General features: G+C 45.4%; 1 protein-coding gene across 1 annotated transcript; it reads left to right on the top strand.

Annotated features, from left to right (window-relative positions):
* Window positions 1–789: 789 nt before the first annotated feature.
* Window positions 790–18,477, top strand: LOC147416474 (tobamovirus multiplication protein 1-like). The gene is made up of 6 exons (XM_086508331.1): window positions 790–1,410; window positions 17,692–17,782; window positions 17,864–17,916; window positions 17,994–18,086; window positions 18,195–18,266; window positions 18,355–18,477. Exons 1-6 carry the CDS (start codon window positions 1,261–1,263, stop codon window positions 18,460–18,462), a joined length of 567 nt encoding a protein of 188 aa, XP_086364457.1. The 5' UTR covers window positions 790–1,260; the 3' UTR covers window positions 18,463–18,477.
* Window positions 18,478–20,916: the final 2,439 nt, after the last annotated feature.

The raw sequence follows: 20,916 nt of genomic DNA, 5'->3' as shown, positions 1-20,916 counted from the left end.
GGTAAAAATTAGAAACTCCCTATTTGGTTTGGCACATCTCACCTCTCTCTATCTCTCTCTACGCCCCTTGTCATTTGTCTCTAGAGTGATGTTGATGGGTGTTGTCTTTATGTGTGTATTGTGTAGGATGTGAGTAGAGTTCATCTCCACCCTCTCTAAGGTGAGGGGGCCAATCTTGTGGCACCAAAGTTGAGGAGTGCTTTTTCCCCTCTAAAGAGACTTCATGTTTCGCCTACATCAACTTCTTTTCTCATCTGAATTCAATCATAAAAAAAGCTTGCAGGTCATGTCGTGCTTAGTAATTTGCCACTCCAACATGGAATTGATGCAAAAGAGTTGTATTGCATGTGAGGGCCAGTATTAGAGAAGGGTCAAACCAATCGCGCGATCACAGAAAAGTCAGCCCGTCGCTTTGACAAACGCTGAAGTAATTACCGAGCGCTGCATTATTGGGGTGTGCATTCGTTGGAATTAGGTGCTGCCATTCTACTAGCCCCCTTACCTTACCTCTTGCTAAGAAATCTGTTCAAGGGTAGGCTCTCTTCTCCATGTTCATGTACACGCGTGAGCCCTCAGATGCCTAAGCAAAGGTTTAAAAATGCCAAACCTCTCTCCGTCTTCAACAAATTAAATTCCATCGTAGGATCAGGGGCTGCAGCCGACGAGAGGAGGTGCAAGTTGCAACGACATGGTACCAGGGCAATGTTGTCGTAACAGCAACAGCGGTCGGAGTTTTGAGTATCGGAGACCAACAAGGACTTGTCCACGTGGCAGACGCCAATAATTATTAGACAGACGTGTCAAAAGCAGTAAAGGCCTCTGGCCCATCAGAAGCGTGGAGGGAAGCAAGGTTGCCTGATTTGGCAGGGCCAAGAAAGCGCGCTTCCTCTTCCACCTCCCTCACTGGCGAAGGCAGTTTTGGGTTGCCCGCTCTAGGGTTCCGCCATCGCCCGCGTTCTTCTTGTTTTCTTAGGGTTTTACTTGCTTTTCCCTTTAGGGATAACCCATATATATATAGAGCGGCGCAAAACATACATTGGCAGAGTCTTTTTTGTACGTTTCCTTGCCCTCCTTCCTGCTCAAGTTATCGGTTGCTTTTTCCTGGTTTCAGCGGCAGTTTTGATCCTTCCTTGCGGCTAACAACCTCTCTATGTTCGGATCCTTTCTACACTTCACCATATGAAGAATCAAGTGCCGGGGTGCCACCTCACATTTGCATTTTCCATTCGAGTGCTGTGTTAAACAATTACACAGGTCCACATGGAAGTCATCTGGATGCCTCGCCCCCATGCAGATCTCCCAGTTGTGAATTTTTTGAGAAACTGGTGGCAAAATGATTCAAGCACTTTGCAGGAGGTCGTCTTTTACACACTGTGCGCTGCGTACTCCCTTGTTGCCGTATTTGCATTGGTAAGTTGTTCTGCTTTTGTTTATGACACGATCACAGCATTGTTCTAGCAAACTTGGGGAAGGGCTCTTGTGTGGATGGCTTTGGTCTAGGTTCATGTGATGTGTGTATTTAAAGGAAGGCTGATTTTGGTGGTATATCTGCCTGAATGAACGAATAGTTTCAATGTGAAAGGGGCCCTATAATGTGATGCCATGGTTGTCTCGGTTACTATAATGTATGTGCTGTTCCGATGAGCTGCATTGATCTTTCAAGTGACTCAAAAAGCAGTTTTGGAACGTCCTGAAAGAAGTTGATATGCAGCTTCAGAAGATTTTCAGGTTTTGTTGTTTTGTTTTGATGAAGAGGTTGGTATGCACACATACATTGTGAAATAACATGTGATTTGCAACATGATCTTGTAAAAAATGATTGGAGCACCACAAATTTGTATCATGTCCTCTTGTCTTGCTCTAAGCAATATTATCATTGCTTGTCTTTTCAGTTGTTAATAGTGAAAACATTGCCTCGCCCTTATCATGGTACATGGATTTCTAAACAGTTATGTGGTGATAGTGGATTGTCAACTTTGGTCCATTTACCATCAATGCTATAAGTAAAATAATCCATGGTTAGTGGAGTTATGGGTAGGGGTTTGACGCAATTGCTTGGGCTAATTGTTTCATCTTCTGCCTGGTGGATCTTAGGGGCAAATTAGGGAGTGAGGGCTATTTTGTGTTAAGAGACCTTCCGGAAAGAAGTGATTGGTAGAAAAGTATCTCAAGTTTTCTGATTGTAATTGGAGAGAGTATCTTTTTTCTTAATCCGAGATGATTCCATGCAGTCAAAGTCTTTGCTTCATATTTTGATTTCATCCGAAGAGATGAGAACAATCTCTTAAACCTCACCCAATTGTGAGGTGTCTTGCTGTGCAGTAGAAGAGTTACCACGTCTGTGCATTGCCCTTGAGGTGGGTTGCTTCTTTTTGAACCTTGAAACCTTTGGAAAATGCCTCTTGAGAAAGCGGTGTCAGAGTGTTGGATAAAAGACAACCCGGAAAAAGCTTTGTATCAAGTTGGACACATTTTTTAATTCTTTCTTGCCCATTTTGACTTTACTTGGTTGGTGGCAGTCAAAGGCAGAGCCAAAGGTAGAGAATTTGTTATTTGAGTCATTCTCTTCTTGAATTGTCACAGCGCCTTGTGGTGCTCCGGAACTCCGTATTTTGATGCATTCTTTTGTTCGGCCGACTCTCTTCTTCGCCGCGAGAACTAAAACTAGAGTCCTTGTCCTCGAAGCGAACATGCCTACAATGTTTTCCTCTTGACCCCTTCTCTGCTACATTGGAAAAGGTGTGTTTTCATCCAAATTAGCCGGGAAAGACTTGGACTAGACTTATGTCCCTCGCGTGCCATTGAGTGTCCCAAACTCTTCATATGCTGACTCACTTCGCGCTCTACCTCCCTTTGAATTTTTGAGTGAGAATTGTCGACAGCGCCTTTTGGTCCTCCAAGACTCGATTCTTCGGTGCGTTCGTTTCTGCGACCAACTCTCTTCTTTGTCGCTAGAAATAGAACTAGAGTCCTTGAACACATCTACGGTGCTTTCCTCTTTACTGCTTCTTTGCTTGATTGGAAAAAGTGTTTTTTTAGCCCATGTTCCTCGTGTATTCGAGTGTCCCAAACCTTTTATAAACTTATTCACCTGGCACTAAGAATTCTTGATAGATCCTTTTTCTTTCTCCAGGACTCTATTCTTCGATGCTTCGTGTCCACGATTGGCTCTTTTCTTTATTTTTATAATTAGAACTAGTCCTTGTCCTCGAAGTGAACACGTCTATAGTCCTCTGCTAGATTTGAAAAAGTGTTTTCAGCTCAAATAGTCGTAGAAAGATTGGGACTTAGACATATGTCCCTTATGTGTCGTGGAGCGTCCTTTTTTTAACCCCAAGAAAAAGATCCTTCCATTAGTTAATAAAACTGCCCAATGGGCAACAATCTGCCCCTGCTAGAGACGGCTACATCAGCATGTGGAGAGACGCTCCCAATGAAAAAACAAGATATGCACAATAAGGCTAGTTTAGGAGATGGGAGGATGAAAAAGCCACACTGGTGGATGGTATTGCCATCCAGGCACACCATGAACCATGGCGAAGAAGGGCCCTAGGCACCAGAGCCGCAAGAAGTTCTCACGGTGCTCTTGCATGTGGTTGAAGCGCCCTGGAGTCTCTCAAACTGCCCCGAGTGTGTGAATCAGTTCTAGTCAAATGTCACAGTGTCTCTAGGGCTCTCCAGATAAACCACAGTATCAGGTGTAGATGAGCTCCCAACCATAGTTACCCGGAACGGGAACGGGAGGGTCCGGAACGGGGGGGGGGGGGGAATGGGAATGGGAACGGGGCCAAAACGGTTGACTAAAAGTAAAGCTTGAATTACCTTCATTCAACTTGGTCCCAAATCAACTCCTAAACAACCCCAAAACTGCCCTCAAACTGCCCTAAATATGTCCCCCAAATAGCCCCAGATTTGCCCCCAAATGCCTACTTTTGCCCGTTCCGCCCTGTGTTCTGTCATTCCGCCTCATGTTCCGTCCCGTTCCCCCGATTCCAGAACACCGTTCTAGTTACACTGTTCCGGACCGATGATCCGTTCTTGACTCCGTTTCAGGAATGGGACTCGTCCAGAACGCCGTTTCGGAACGTTTGGGCTGCGTTCCACCCGTTCCTTGTTACACTGCTCCTAACACCACTCTCTATCTCTGCATCTTTCCCGAGGGACTAGCTCAGTGGCTGGCTGGAGTGTGGATTGGCCCTCGTGTATCACAATCATCCTCCTGATTGAAGCCATTTCGAAACACAATGTTGGCCCGTGAGTGTGGACCAAGTTGCAACCCAATTGTACTGGCTGGCAATATAAAGTGCGGCATGAGCCTAATGTTAGACTTACACCACTGCTACTTCATAGGTCTAGGGAATACTTGTACGGCTAGTGTGCCTTTGGCCTGCTTGCCACCCTCTGTATATGCATTTAGACTGCTTGGTCCGGCCGCCCATTTCGTCGGGGCACGCTCATACTTTATTTATTTCTTGCTAGGTTGCGGGGGATTTTTCCAGGCTTTACCCTACCTCTTCTTGGGCACCTATTTATGGGGCCAAGGGGATACCCACTTCCACACACTCTCATCTGGTTATTGTATATAGGTCTTTTGCTCATGGTAGTCATGGGGGGCTGCTCGCCCCCTCTTCTTCTTCACGCTTCCGCACACTCGCGCTCACACCTAAGAATCCGAAGCCACACCTACTGCACTATGGGGTAGTCCCACAGATAGTGAATCACTGTCTCAAGTGGGTGGTCACAGGCGGCACATATTGCTGAGAGGTTGTGCACCAACCAACTCCCTACTGTAATAGCTTGATGTTCAACTAGCCACTAAAACATGGTGACTTTGCTCGGCTGCTTGCTGTCCCATAAGTGCTCCCAAAAACCTACCAAGAACTCGGAAGTGAGATTCTCCCCCTGCCAACGAGGCTTTTCAATAGGACGAATCTATCTCCTTGCTGTTAGCATGTGGTGATCCAACCGAGTTGTGTACCGGAAGAAAGGGATCCCCGGGTGATTGGTTTGAGTTAGCCTTGTCACATGCCCAAGTTGAAACTGGCCCGTAGGGCGGTAGACTTTAGCTTGCACCCGATCTTTACACTATTTAACTTTACTTTAACTTTACGACACAAAAGGAACTTCACGAATAAGCTTGTGATTGGAATTCAACACTTCAAAACAAAACAAGGCTTGGCATCTAGAGTGCTCCACCTGTCACCAGCGTGTGACTACTATCTATCCTTTTTGTTGATTTCTTTCTTATTATCTATTTACTTTCCCTTTTTGGAAACACCCCTCGGGAAATCTAACTGCCCTGCATTGCATAGCTAGTGTGGAACTGTCCAGAGGGAGTCCAGGCCTGAGGGCAAGAGAGCACTAAGGTTGGACAAAGACTATGGTTAGCCAAAGTGGGGTCATTGACTAGCCAAAGTGGAATCCTTTGCTACAGAGGCTACATTTCAGTTCTGGATGTGGCCGTAGTGTACAAAGAGGGTCGGATGACCTAGAAAGATACAATGGCAGCATCTCCTAAAATTTAGGGAACTGCTATTTTGGGACCTGAAAATGTGTTGACGTCATTACCTCTGGAATGACAAAGGGAACATTTTGTTGCTCTGCTGCAAAGTCAACTGACGCACCAGTTGAGATATTTTTAGCCGGGAATGCCCAAAGTCGGAAAATGTGCCATGTGGCACTCTGTGAGCATTCTGCTACTCCTGGCAAGAGAGGGGGCGCCTAAAATGAGAGAGGAGGCTGATTTTCAGAATTTGTCACAGGTTAAGAGCTATGGAGTGCTTGCTTTCCCTCTTATGCACAGTGCGGTGCCAGGAGTGATGCCCTGCACGCTACGCACTGCCCTCTCTCTCCCCTTTGGCAGTATGTTATGCCCCTCTAGTGGGCTCTTCATTTGACCAATGTACAGTTGTGTGGGTTCATGCGCGATTGCCGAGGCAAGAGCCTCTTGCACAGGTACTGGATTAGCTAGCGGCTAATCCCCCCGCAGGTACAGGTGAATTCGGAGAGGTTTCACGCCAGAAATCTCATCCGATTCAAAGGGCAAGTAGCCCTACAGGTGCGGGAGCTCGAGGACTTGCTACGGATGCGACCGGCACGCGAAACGGAGCCCGAAACAGTGAATTACAGCCTGCTGTGTATTTTTGCAGGTTTAGGGTTTTGGCCCTAAACGGACCCTAATACCCCCAGGAGGTTCGGGGACGCAAGGGGACCGTTGTACAGGTGATCTGGCGCATTTTCAGGCCTGAAAACAGAGAATTCAGCGTGCTGCAGATTCTCGCCAGGTTTTGCAAAGTGCCTGTATGCGTCGGGAAAGTCGGTCAATGCGTGGGAATACTGACTGTGAAGGGTCCTAGTACAGTTATGCTGCCGAAACCAGGCCGGAACAGTTGAAATTCAGCCAAGTTTGTGCGGGGCAGCTTGTAGGGATCCACAGCGTATATTCCCTCTTTTAAACAATAAAGAAGTACCGAAAGGACTAATAATGGGTGAAAGCTAAATCAAGGTTTAAAGTAAAGTCTACCGCCCTTTTTGGATTGAACAGGCCGGTTTCATGGTTCCATCGACGGGATTAAATCACTTTTTCCCATAGAAATGAGCCTTGGTCAGTTTTGGGCTTGAAGACACAGGGGATCATAGACCAGACACAGTGAATTGCAATTATGGCTGACAGACCAGATGATGTGACTGAAGAGGTTTCCTCTTCACAGGGTCAACAGACACATGAAGTGGGTGAGTCCTCAAGACCACCACAGACAGATGACGATATATTCAGGACCCAGTTGGCTACTGCTGTGGCTATGTTCACACAAGTAATGCAGAACCCGAGGTTTTTAGCCTTTCTTCAACCTCTTGTTCCGTCTCAGCAAGTTGGGTCACTGGATCATATTCAAAAGCCTGTTAAGGCTCGAGCACAGGTGATTCATACCGCACAGTCAATGGAAACACCTGTACACTTGACGGAGAACATGCAGTCTCCACAACCTATGCCTAACGTGCAAGAACAGGTGGCTGAGATGCCAGTATTTCAAGTTGTACCAGTTCAGCCCGCCACCTTTCAGCAACCTATAGCTGGTTCTAATGGGCAGGGAAGCAACTTACAGGCTATGCAATAGGTCTTCCCACCACCTTCAGTACACCCTGGCTATTTTGGAGGTGGATCGGTATTCCAGAGCATGGCTGGTCATGCACTTGGAATTCAGTTTTACACGCCAGGAACAGTGTTCGGGAGTGCTCAAACAATGATGCCTAACCCCATGTATGGTGTCACAGGCATGCTACCAGGGTTTCAAAACACTCAGGGCCAATTTAGGATGCCACAAGCAAATTTTGGTATGGTTGGAATTACAAATCAGCAGCCAAATATGGCATTTCCAGGTCAAGTTAATAGCGGCCAAGGAACACAGATGAACCCTAATAGTGTTCCCATGTTTCAGTCACTTCCATATGACAATTTAACGCCGTTGGAGAGGCCAACTCCGTACAAAGAAGGTGGCAAAGGTGTGACTTTCACGACCTTTACAGGGTTTGATGACAGGAAGAAGGCTCTCTCATTCCTCCAGCAATTTGACAAGGCCTATGCAGGGGGCAATTTTACAGAGGCTTCAAAGGTCCGCAAGGCAGCCACTTTCTTGACAGGGAATGCGGGACAATGGTGGACAACTTTATTGCTTCAAGGGCAAGCTCCGTCCACATGGATTTACTTCAAGCAGATTTTTGCAGCAGCATGGTTATCTGATGACTTTGAAGCAGATGTCATGACAGAATGGCACCAGCTAACTGCTGCTACTTGCAGAAATCTGGATGATTACAATCGGAAGTTTTGGAAAGCTCTACTTCCAGTAACTTCTTATAGGTTTGTGCCATTGACAGAACAGATTGAAAAATACTGTTGTGGCCTACCCAAAGGATTGAGAAAATACTGCACGAAGACAAAAGTCACTACTTTGACGCAGCTCATCGAGGTAGCAAACACTGGCAATGGTTTGCTCAAGGGAGAAGATTGTGAATTTAACACTGGTGTCAAGGCAGGATCAGGCAAGAAAAATTCAGCCAAGAAGCACGTTCCCAATGAGGCTCCTAAAGGGACTCAGGAGTCAGCCAACGCAGGGAAAGATAAAGCTACGGCTGAATCAGAAAAGGGACCAGCGAAGAAATGGAAAAGATGTTTTCCTCGCAAGTCAGAAGAGCAAAAGAAGGTCCTGAGGACAGAGAACAAATGCTTTATATGTGAGTAGCCTGGCCACATTGCTTACAACTGTCCTACAAAGAAAAGGCCAGCTGATTCTGATGACAAGGAGGACAAGAAAGGAAAGAAGCCCATGGCTGGTCTAGTGCTAGATATGGTGGGCAACAAGCCAAATTCAGATGCAAGTGAGCTTTGCAGAGCATGGGGAAAGGTCAGGGATCAAACAGTGCTTATCTTCTTTGATCCAGGTGCCAAAGCCAACTTCATTTCCCCAGAATTGGCTTCAAAGTTGGGAATCAGACCTGAAGAGATGGGGTATACAGCAGAGGCAGGTTTGGTATGTCCTGGCCATACAGAGGCTGTGACACCCATTATTAGAAAGTTGCGTCTACATATCCAGTCCTATGTAGATGCTGAAGAATTTTACATCATGCCACTGGACGGATGTGATGTGTTGTTAGGTATTCCTTGGTTGTTTCGTGTACAGGGAATCCTGGATGCCTACAACAAAAAGATCACTGTACAGAGCAGAGGAAAGACTCACATTCTGGATGTAAAGCTTAAAGGGGAGTCTATTCCTACTGTATCAGCTTTTGCTATTACTTCTGTAATGAAAAAGCATCTTTTTGCGTACTTGGTTTTTGCACGTGAAGTGTCAGATTGTGATGAATCAAATTTATCGGTGCTGGATAAAGAAAGGTCAATGTTTTTACAACAGTATAGTGACTCCTTTTCCGATTCATTACCGTCTCAATTACCGCCAGAGAGACCCGAGGACCATGCGATAGATTTGGTGCCAGGCAGTAGCCCACCAAATAAGCCTCCGTACAGGGTTAGTGCGGCTCAGCAGAAAGAGATAATGGGCCAAGTACAGGAGCTGTTAGAAAAGAGGCTGATTCAGCCCAGTTCATCTCCATTCTGTTCTCCGGTGTTGTTGGTGCAGAAAAAGGATGGCTCATGGCGTATGTGCATAGACTACCGTGCACTGAACAAGAATACCATCAAGAATAGGTTCCCTATACCTAGAATTGATGATATTATGGACAAATTAGAAGGAGCAGCTATGTTTAGCAGGATAGATCTAAAGATTGGGTACCATCAGATCCGCAGTAGATCAGAGGATGTGCACAAGACTTCTTTTAGAACGACGTTTGGCCTCTACGAATTTTTAGTGATGCCCTTTGGTCTCACAAATGCTCTTGCTACGTTCAATAGGATGATGGACAAAATTTTCCGTCCACACCAGCAGTTTGTTGGTACATTTTTTGATGACATGATAGTCTACTCAAAGAATGAAGAGGAGCATAGGCATCACTTGGCCATTGTGTTCAAAGAGCTACGCAGTCATAGGTTGCTCATCAATGCAAAGAAAAGTGAGTTTTTTCTGGAAGAGATTCACTTTCTGGGACACATTGTCTCAAAGGATGGTGTCAGAATGGATCCTGCAAAAGTTGAAGCGATCAAGTCATGGCCAAATTTGAAGACGGTGCATGATGTCCGAAGCTTCTTGGGACTATGCTCCTATTACAGAAGGTTTATCCGAAATTTCGTTGAGATTGCTTCACCTTTACATGCTCTTCAAAAGAAGGCAGTCACCTTTAGATGGACACAAAAAGAGATTTCAGCTTTTAATCTCTTAAAGGAAAAGATGACTTCAGATCCGGTCATTGTGTTGCCAGATCTTAGGAAGTCATTTGTGGTCCAGTGTGACGCCTGCGGTAGTAGCATTGGTGCAGTGCTAATGCAAGATGGCAGGGTAGTAGCCTATGAGAGCAGAATTTTGCAAGGGCCAGAGATGACCATGCAGGTCTATGAGAAAGAGTTACTGGCTGTGATTCATGCGCTCTTAAGTTGGAAACACTACTTGCTAGGTGTAGATTTCGTTGTCCAAACGGATCATCAGACCTTGCAATACTTCTTGACACAAACAAAGTTATCTGAAAAGCATATGCGATGGGCAAATATTTTGTCCATGTTCCATTTTCAGATTGTGCATGTGGAAGGCAAGAAGAACGTTGTGGCTGATGCCTTGTCAAGGAAGCCACAAATTTCAGTTGTGTCAATTCCTTATCATCATGAACTTGATGATATGAGAGAACAATATGAAAATGATGAAGATTTTGCAAGGGTCTTCGAGCAGCTAATGCAAGGACAACGTCATGAACACTATCTTCTTAAAGACGGGTTCATGATGATGCATGGCAGATTGTGTGTCACAAAGCCATTGCGACGCAAAGTTATGGCAGAGAGTCATGTCCCACCGTATGCAGGGCATCGTGGTATTGATGCTACAGTTAAAGCGGTTGAGACATTCTTCTATTGGCCTACATTGAGAAGGGATGTGGATGCCTTTGTGCGAGAATGCCTAATATGCCAAAAGGTCAAGTTTGACAGGCAAAAGGCACCAGGGTTATTGCAACCACTACCTATTCCAGATAAACCATGGGAAAGTATTGCTATGGATTTTATCTTTGATCTTCCGAGAACGCAGACAGGAAACGATGGTATTTGGACCATTATTTGCAGATTCAGCAAACAGGCTCATTTTATTCCTGTCAGGAAGAAGATAAAGCCAGATCAGATGGCACGCTTGTTTATGAGCAATATTTTCAAGTATCATGGCATGCCACAGTCGATTGTTAGCGACCGTGATCCACGCATGACAAGTTTGTTCTGGAGAGGCTTGTTTGAGAATATGGGCACCACGCTCAAATTCTCTTCGTCATTTCATCCTCAAACAGATGGGCAGTCAGAAGAGGCAAATTCTACTGTCCTAGATTTGCTGAAGTGCTATGTGTCAGAGCATAAAGGTAAGTGGGAGCAGTATTTGCCATTGGTGGAGTATGCATACAATAATACAGTGCATTCATCAACTGGCAAGGCACCCTTTGAGATAGTTGAAGGTGGCAAGAAAGTTCCTCCCATACTGCATACAAAGGACAAGATATTTGAAGCAGATAAGTATGTTCAGGACATGGATGAAATGTACAAGAAGGTCAAAGTGGCCTTAGAAAGGACTCAGGCAAAGCAAAAGAAAGCAGCCGATCGTCACCGTCGTGAAGTGGTATATTCACTTGGTGATTGGGTGCTTTTACGCTTTGAAAAGGCAAGGTTAAAGAAGATGAAGGGCAAGGAAAGACTGTTTCCAAAGCTCAGCATGCGTTACTATGGGCCTTTTCAAGTGTGCGACATAATCAGTGATGTTGCATATAGGCTGAAATTGTCTGACAGTTGGAAGATTCACAATGCGTTTCATGTGAGTCTTCTCAGACCCTATGTGGGTGATGTGCCAGAAGATATGCCAGCTGAAGATCAGCCGGAAGTCGAGGAACTTGACGAGATCTTGGTCCCTGAACAGATTTTGGCACACAAAGAAAGGAAAGTGAAAGGCAAGGTTGCTAGGCGTTACTTGGTAAAGTTCAGAAACTATCCACCAATGGATGCTAAGTGGATGGAAGAAGGTGAACTTGCAGAGTCACCAACTGTGTTATCACTTTACCTTGAAGCCTTCGATTTGCAACCTACCTTGACTCCTTGAGTTTCAAAGCTACATGGATTGTTAGTGTGACAATGGCTTCTGAAACAAAATGATGTACATGGTATTTAAAGTGCGCTCAAATCAAATACCTGCTACATGAATGTTAGAGCTGTACAGATTGTCAGTTTGGCAATTGCTCTTATGGAATGTCCAAAAGTTTGGTTAGTGCTATAGAAGTGAGTATTTCTTGTCAGTTTGTCAAGGATACAGTGATTGCTTCTATTGAAGAGTACATGTGTAACTGCATTCTTAAACTGTCGGTTTGGGTGTGCTCGAAAGTGTTACGGGATCCAACGTGTACTTTAAGACAGTGGCAAAATGTGCAGCTACCATTTTGTCATTGGAAAGTTAGTGACTCAAAGCAATGGCAGAGTGCGAAGCTACCACTATGTCATTGGGACAGGGTTCACACGCAGGCAATACATGAGTCGACGAGGTGTTGAATACACCAGGGTTGACAATGAGCATGTATGTGTCGTATATGTGTCGACAGGTGTTGAATACATCAGTGTTGATAGCAAGCATGTACGACATAGATGCAAACGAGGACGTTTGACATTTCAAGAGGGGGGTATGTCACCAGCGTGTGACTACTATCTATCCGTTTTGTTGATTTCTTTCTTATTATCTATTTACTTTCACTTTTTGGAAACACCCCTCGGGAAATCTAACTGCCCTGCATTGCATAGCTAGTGTGGAACTGTCCAGAGGGAGTCCAGGCCTGAGGGCAAGAGAGCACTAAGGTTGGACAAAGACTATGTTTAGCCAAAGTGGGGTCATTGACTAGCCAAAGTGGAATCCTTTGCTACAGAGGCTACATTTCAGTTCTGGATGTGGCCGTAGTGTACAAAGAGGGTCGGATGACCTAGAAAGATACAATGGCAGCATCTCCTAAAATTTAGGGAACTGCTATTTTGGGACCTGAAAATGTGTTGACGTCATTACCTCTGGAATGACAAAGGGAACATTTTGTTGCTCTGCTGCAAAGTCAACTGACGCACCAGTTGAGATATTTTTAGCCGGGAATGCCCAAAGTCGGAAAATGTGCCATGTGGCACTCTGTGAGCATTCTGCTACTCCTGGCAAGAGAGGGGGCGCTGAAAATGAGAGAGGAGGCTGATTTTCAGAATTTGTCACAGGTTAAGAGCTATGGAGTGCTTGCTTTCCCTCTTATGCACAGTGCGGTGCTAGGAGTGATGCCCTGCACGCTACGCACTGCCCTCTCTCTCCCCTTTGGCATTATGTTATGCCCTCTAGTGGGCTCTTCATTTGACCAATGTACAGTTGTGTGGGTTCATGCGCGATTGCCGAGGCAAGAGCCTTTTGCACAGGTACTGGATTAGCTAGCGGCTAACCCCCCCGCAGGTACAGGTGAATTCGGAGAGGTTTCACACCAGAAATCTCATCTGATTCAAAGGGCAAGTAGCCCTACAGGTGCGGGAGCTCGAGGACTTGCTACGGATGCGACCGGCACGCGAAACGGAGCCCGAAACAGTGAATTACAGCCTGCTGTGTATTTTTGCAGGTTTAGGGTTTTGGCCCTAAACGGACCCTAATACCCCCAGGAGGTTCGGGGACGCAAGGGGACCGTTGTACAGGTGATCTGGCGCATTTTCAGGCCTGAAAACAGAGAATTCAGCGTGCTGCAGATTCTCGCCAGGTTTTGCAAAGTGCCTGTATGCGTCGGGAAAGTCAGTCAATGCGTGGGAATACTGACTGTGAAGGGTCCTACTACAGTTATGCTGCCGAAATCAGGCCGGAACAGTCGAAATTCAGCCAAGTTTGTGCGGGGCAGCTTGTAGGGATCCACAGCGTATATTCCCTCTTTTAAACAATAAAGAAGTACCGAAAGGACTAATAATGGGTGAAAGCTAAATCAAGGTTTAAAGTAAAGTCTACCGCCCTTTTTGGATTGAACAGGCCGGTTTCACCACCCTATTGGCTCCATAGACTGGCGTCCCTTTCGGTATTTCTTTCTTCTTGTTACACTTGAGAAAAACTTGTAAACAACATGTGTACAAATGATTTAATGAGACCTTCATACTTTTGTCAAACAATGTACACTTCTATCGCATTGAATCTTGAAGTGCTAGCTCTATCATCACCCCTCTTTTGAGCACGTGTCAAGCCCTTTGACCTTTGCTCTACCGAAGTGATCTGAGTTGGAGAATACATGGCTGTAACTTGTAAACCAAAAGCTTCAAGGTAAAGTTGCAATACATTTGATGACTCTCACAGTTCACTTTCTTCCATCCACTTTGCATCCATAGGTGGATAGTTTTTGAACTTCACCAAATAACTGTCTTGCAACTTTTCCCTTAACTTTTCTTTGTTTTAGTCTATCCTTTAGAAGACTCGGTTGAGTCTTTTAGCCTTCTCTGCATTTCCTGACCCCTCGGAAGCTTCAATAGTCACTTTTGCAAAGGACCTCTTTGCTGAATTTTTCTTTGACCGACCCCCTTTCACGCCGCCCTGAAATCCACTGTCTTCTTCATTAAGGCATGACTAGGGTTGGCAACTTCCATAAGCTGAGTAAGGGTGGCCACTTTATTCTTTATGAAGTAATTGCTGAGCCCTTTAGGCACCCCACAACAATACTTCTCTATCTGCTTTTTCAGTGGCACAAACCTATAGGAAGTTACTGAGAGCAATGCTTTACAGATTTTCCGATTGTACTCATTTAAGCTTTTGCAAGAAGCCGCATTGAGTTGGTGCCAATCCGTCATGACATCGGCTTCAAATTTATTTGACAGCCACGTAGATGCAAATATTTGCTTGAAGTAAAACCATGTGACGGGTGCCTGTCCTTGCATCAACAAAGTTGTCCATCATGAACGCGCATTTCCTTTCAAGAAAGTGACAGCTTTCCTGACCTTGGAGGCCTCTGTAAAATCCTCCCTCTCATAAGTTGTATCAAAGTGCTGGAGGAAAGTAAGAGCCTTGGTTTTTCTTGAAATCCACTGAAGGTATCAAACTTCACAGTTGCAATACCTTCTTTGTATGGTTTTGGGCTTTTCTAGCACTCCCAAATTATCATGAGAAAGTGTCTACAACATGGGCATTGTAATAGGAATCATCGGCTCGAGTCATTGGTGCCTGTTGGTCGGAAAAACCAGCCATGCCAAAATTGCACCCCAAACTGGCCCTAATGGCTCTGAAACCCTTGCTGCATGCCAATCTTACCATACATGGGGTTTGGCATCATGCCCTGCATACCCCCAAAGACTTTTCCTAGGTTAACTACTGGTTTCCAGATGCATAACCAACCATGCTTTGATACACAAATCCACCCCCCGAAATACCCAGGATGTACCGTGGGTGGTGGAAAAACCTATTGCATAGCCTTGAAACATAGATGGTGGTGGAAAAACCTGGTGCATAGCCTGGAAACTGGTTCCCTGTCCATTTAAACCAACATTTGGACTCCGAAAGGTGGCTGGCTGAAGTGGTATAGCCTGTGGAATTGGCATCTTAACCACCTGTTCGTGGAAAGAAGGAATTTGCCTTGGCGCCCCAATTGACTCCGAAACATGCAAGTGCTCCTTGCTCGGACGCATAAGGGACCTGGGCTTGAGCCTCAACGGGCTTTCCTGCATGAGAAAGTTGTTGGTGGCACTTGCAGAAGTTCCATAAACCTAGGATTCTACACGAACCGAGAAAACACATTCACAACTGCAAGCAACTGCATCCTCAATGCATCCTGAACTTGTGGAGCATTCACATCAACAAAAGGCACAAAGAGTGGTGGCCGTGAACTTAACCTCGAACACTGGAGGTAGAACCTGTCTGTATTGCGAAGAGGAACCCTCTTGCCTAGCGTCATTTGTCGTGTTAGCCATAGTGTAATTGCAAGTTCCTGTGGTTTGTGTCTTCGCCGAAACCAACCAAGGCTCACTTCTTGAGGAAAAAGTGATTTTGTTCCGACAACGGAACCATGAAACTGGCTGTAGGGTGGTAGACTTTAGCTTTCACTCGATCTTTACACTGTTTAATTTTACTTGAACTTTACGACACAATGGAACTTCATGAATAAGCGTGTGATCGGAATTCAACACTTAAAACAAAACACGGCTTGGCAGCTAGAACGCTCCCAAGAAGACAAGGACACCCTGTTGGCCCCAAAGACTGACGCCCCTTGCGGTATTTCTTTGTTCTTATTACACTTGAGAAAAACCTGTAAACTTCTACAAGCTGTCCCACTTTTATCGGGTTGAAATTCCCCTACTCTAACCCGATTTCGGCAGCATAACCACAATAGAAGTCTCCACTGACAGAATTCCAAGTAAATGGTGACTTTCCACACACTTTACAAAACCTGGCAAGAAATTACAGCACGCTGAATTCACTGTTTTTGGCCTCCAATTTGCACCAAAACACTTGTTCGGTCGTCAAGCCAACCATTAGCGCTCTCTCTTTTAGAGATGGGACACGTGCCAAAGCTGGCACGAGTGCACAAAACGAAGCAAAGGATGAGCTTGGAATTATAATCACATCATTGCACGCAATTACGTACACTCCACAGATGACTGTAAGACTTTATCAAGCCGCATGGAAGGTTTTAGAAAAGAACTTCGGGGCTAGGAGAAAGAAGAGTAGGGTGAGCCGTAAGCAGGACCTCTACAAACTAAAAATGGAGCCCGATGAAGATATAGCGAGTCTTCATGTGGTAGCATGTGGAAAAGATACCTTAAGTGTGTTGTAACAGGCTTGGACACTCCAAGCGAGAAATCTAACAAAAACTTCAAAAATCAATGAACTTTGAGAGAGAGAGAGAGAGAGAGAGAGAGAGAGAAAGCCCGGCGTAGTTCCGTGCCCAGAGGTATTGGCCCCAAAGTTTGGTGCCCCTTTTAGTATTTCTTTATCATTAATCTTTGCGGAGTACACCTCCCGAGGGACCTTTGCTCTCAGACTCTTGAGTCCAGATGCTATGCAGAGTGAGGCCCCAAGGGTTCTATTTATTCTTACAAGGGATGCCCCAAAAGCAGAGGCCTAAAAGCAATTAGTTCAAAAGCAGTCAATCCCAAAAGCATCTGGTCCAAAAACTGCCCTAAAAGCACTCAATGTAAATCGCAGAAATCAATACAACTTGCCACGTGGCATGTCAGCGCAAAACAGAGGGGTCCGTACTATTGCCACGTCAGCATTCCAACGCAATTTGCGGAGATCCGTACTGTTGTTCATGTCATTTGAACTGGGTAGTTTGCCACGAGGGTAATTTCTAGAGGGTGTGGACTCACCTAAACTTAGTAAAAGGGTGCATAAAAGGGCCGAAAAGAGTAGCCACGAGCTCTCTAGTGTATTTGGCTGTTTTGGAGCCTCTTATGATGTCATACAAGATGCTAGATGGGATGCCTATTCGAACTCTAAATAATGAGCCTCTTTGTGTTCACTTTCAACCAATCTAGTCATCATTTTGTGCTTGCACTCTACTCCAATCTCTATTGTGTGTTTTAAGTTGTGATTAGCATGTCAATACCATGAATAGTTCTCTCTTTTATCCTCCCTGATCCCTACATACCTCGCTCTTAAGCATCTTAAACTGCACAAGTTCAATAAACAAAGAACCGTTGAATTTCTTAGGGCTCTGAGGTGGATCTCTCCTTTTATTGTGCTGAAGCACTTCAGCCCTTTTATTTCAGTGCGGATCTTTCTAGTGCTTATGGAGAGTAGCGAAATGTGTTATGTAGGTATAATCACATGCTTACAAATGATATGCAACTGGTTTCCATCAAAGAAATGCAACTTAAATACCGTGCTAGGCATGGATGAACATTTCACACATTTCACATGTTTCAGCTCGTGGCACTTTTAAGTCTTGGATAATAAGTTTGTTGTTGATTTTTTTCTCTTATGGGGTGGTCTACTTCATATGATAAAGCTGCATTAGTGTTTTGGTAATGAGCGTTTTTTCTGTCGTAATGATTTCTTTTGCTAAATGAGAATTTCTGTTTGTTCTTTAACCTAGATACAATTGATACGAATTGAGATACGAGTACCAGAGTATGGTTGGACCACACAAAAGGTTTTTCATTTTATGAATTTCATAGTGAATGCTGGTAGGTTACCTTTGCCTAGCCATTTTTATGTGCGTTCAAGGAGTGATTGAGTATTATATCTTGGCACTTTTCTATTTACAGCTCGTGCACTGGTCTTTGGCTTTTACAAAGAAGTTTTCTCGTTTAAAGTTCGAGTAAGGATCTTCACCTCTAAGGCTCTTATCAGATAATGCAAAATTCGGCCAGGCCTTGCTTACACTTCTTTATGCAGGTTTTCAGGGTTATTCTCCTGGAGTTTCCAGGACTTCTTTTTTTCTCCACGTATACTCTTCTTGTTCTTTTCTGGGCAGAGATTTATCATCAGGTAGGATTTTATTCAGAAACAGCTGCGGAGAAAAACAATCTGCAAGATGGTTTGTACTCATACTTGTAATATCAATGCATGGCATTGCTTATAATGTTGCTATGACAGGCTCGAAGCATGCCTACAGAGAAGCTTCGTCCCGGTTTTCTTGTAATCAATGGTGTCATCTACTTTATACAGGTTCTATATGTTTGCTCTCAAGTTGATCGCATTTGGCTTGTTTTTCAGCTACTGACATCACTGTTTGCTGCGTGTCAATGGTTTGCAGATTGTGATTTGGCTTTGTGAATGGATCAGTTACAATGCTGTTACGCAGGCGATTGTGAGGATATTTTTTGCAGGTAAACTATGCGCCGATTGTTGGGATGTATATTGAAGGGCTCTAGGAAGTTAAAACATGCGCCAAAGTGATTATTTGAGGTGCTTTTGGTTTCTTTTATTGAAAAAAGAAGTATTTGGGTGAAAAAGATGTTGTAAAATCTACTAAATGGGCTTCACCCTACCATGAGGGGCAAAGAGGGGGAGACATCCCCAAAATAAATAAAGAATGATATCCCAAAATGATAGACAAAAGATCTGCCATGGCTACATCAAAGAATGGGAGGGATAAAGAGCCAAATAGGTGGCGTGTAGTGCTAGGAGAGACCATGCCCCACTGTAAAGAGAGGTCCTTGGCTGTTACAAACTTAATGAAGGCCTAGTGCTGTCTCAGCCCTGTCTGAGCTGCCTGGCATGCTGCTATCCTGTCCTCTTGACTGTCCCAAGTCGTCACTGCAAGTGACTTGGGCCGCCTTTCGATAACACAGAAACATCTAGCCCTCCAAATGAGTCAGAGGCCCATGCTATTGATCAACTCCCATCTGAGAGAGAGAGAGAGAGAGAGAGAGAGAGAGAGAGAGAGAGAGAGAGAGAGAGAGAGAGAGAGAGAGAGAGAGAGAGAGAGAGAGAGAGAGAGAGAGAGAGAGAGAGAGAGAGAGAGAGAGAGAGAGAGAGAGAGAGAGAGAGAGAGAGAGAGAGAGAGAGAGAGAGAGAGAGAGAGAGAGAGAGAGAGAGAGAGAGAGAGAGAGAGAGAGAGAGAGAGAGAGAGAGAGAGAGAGAGATGTGAAATGAAATGAAATGTTATATTAACGTCTTCAAAAGGCCATAATGACCTATGAGACCCGAAAGTTACAAAGTGGTGGATCTGATACAAAGTTACAAAGTGGTGGATTTGATACAAAGTCAGAGTAACAAAATAACCTAACAACAGCACAAAACAAAGATATATACTATGGGGTCCTAAGTTGGTCGATGTGAGCCAAGCAAAAAACTAAGCAAAATGGGCGGCTTGTTGGGATAGCTGACCCACAAGAGATCTAGCATCGTTCGTCCTCCATGGTTAGTAGTCTGATCGGGCGTCGTGCATGCCTGGCCAGCATGCTCCGAATTTTCTATCGTAGCCTCCGACGATGCTGTGTAGTTCTTCGTAGTCGCGGGCGCCTGGATTTCCCCAGTTCAATCGCTCGGTCAATCAGTGTGCCTCTGGTGTGAGACGAGGGGGAGCTCTGTTGTGGGAGTGGCTCTTGCGGCTGTCCCGTGTCTGCTCTGAAGAAGTATGTGATCCGTCTTTGAGACTGGCTAGCCTCGCCATTCATCAGGCTATCTCTGTGTCTGCGCAGCTCGAGCAAGAACAAACCCAGACATCTCTGATCTTCGTATCCCATGACTCTTGAGAGTGGTCCAAAACCCTCTCTGAACAAGCAATGGAAGCGGCCTCGTATCTCGTAGTAGACGGGGCAGCAACATGTATAGTGTAGCTCTGTCTCAGGTTCCATGTTACACAAGGGGCATGTCCTGTCCTCTTCTGTTACCCCGCTGTATCTCCCAGTCTCAATCTGCAACTGGTGAGAAGATGTGCGTAACTGGCCAATAGCACATCGTATCCCATGAGACAAGTGGGTATCCATGTATCTGGGTCTCGCCACAAAACCATCTTTCGTAAGCTGGAGAAGGTGGTCTGTGTAGAAAGCCATCTTCGTGCCCAATTCCTGTGCTGGTTGTATCCATGTCCTCCTGGTGTCTAGTTGGGTCAGGTCTTGGCGGATGAGCTTGGTGATCTTTGACTGTGTAAGAGTGAGAGATGGTGCATCCAATGAGTAATGGAATGGTGGCAGCCTGTCTATGCTGAACCCATGTGCCTGAAACCATGATGTCATCTCCCCATACCAACATGTTGTATCTCCTTGTATGGCTAACTGTCGAGAGGATTCAAGTGCTATGCGAGCATATCTGTCTCTAGCAAGTTCCCATGTGCGGTTTATGAAGGAGACTGATCTGGTGAGCGCCTCCACCACAAGTGGGGGGGCCGCTAGCTCTGCTCGGATGATGGCCCGTGGTACTGATGCCTTGGCTCTAATGAGCCGCGAGATCATAGAGACGAGAGGTTTCTCCATGTTCCCCCATCCGTCTGAGCGACCCGGCCTCCCGTGGTGATCCAGTGAAGGTCCCCATATCTCGGTTCCATAGAGCAATGCTGAAGCCACCAAGGTGTCAAAGAGCCAGAGCTTCGTCCGGGGCTCCTGAAACTAAACCTGCGAACACATCCTCTCCAATCTACCCAATGCTGCGTGGGCTCTAGTAAGTCTGGTCTCTGCTGCTCTTTTGAGTGAGAATGCAGGTCCGCTAAAAACCACTCCAAGGTAAGTGTAAGCGTCTGTGTACTCCACCGTCTCCTGGCCGTATGTGAATGTAGGTGCTGACCTCCTGATCCAGTGTGGGGTGGTATTAAACACCATAACCTTGGTTTTACCCAGGTTGACAGACAAACCACTTTCGTAGGCAAACGTATGCA

Source organism: Adiantum capillus-veneris, unplaced genomic scaffold, assembly GCF_014529385.1.
Source record: "Adiantum capillus-veneris isolate H3 unplaced genomic scaffold, ASM1452938v2 Hic_scaffold_938, whole genome shotgun sequence".
Lineage (NCBI taxonomy): Eukaryota > Viridiplantae > Streptophyta > Polypodiopsida > Polypodiales > Pteridaceae > Adiantum > Adiantum capillus-veneris.
This window is presented reverse-complemented; position numbering and strand designations above follow the sequence as displayed.

Excerpts from the sequence above, each read along its gene's own strand:
- LOC147416474 (XM_086508331.1), top strand. The coding sequence starts at position 1,261 with ATGGAAGTCATCTGGATGCCTCGCCCCCATGCAGATCTCCCAGTTGTG. Across the intron at positions 18,087-18,194 it reads GGGCAGAGATTTATCATCAG|GCTCGAAGCATGCCTACAGA; the intron begins GTAGGATTTTAT and ends TTGCTATGACAG. Across the intron at positions 18,267-18,354 it reads GTGTCATCTACTTTATACAG|ATTGTGATTTGGCTTTGTGA; the intron begins GTTCTATATGTT and ends AATGGTTTGCAG.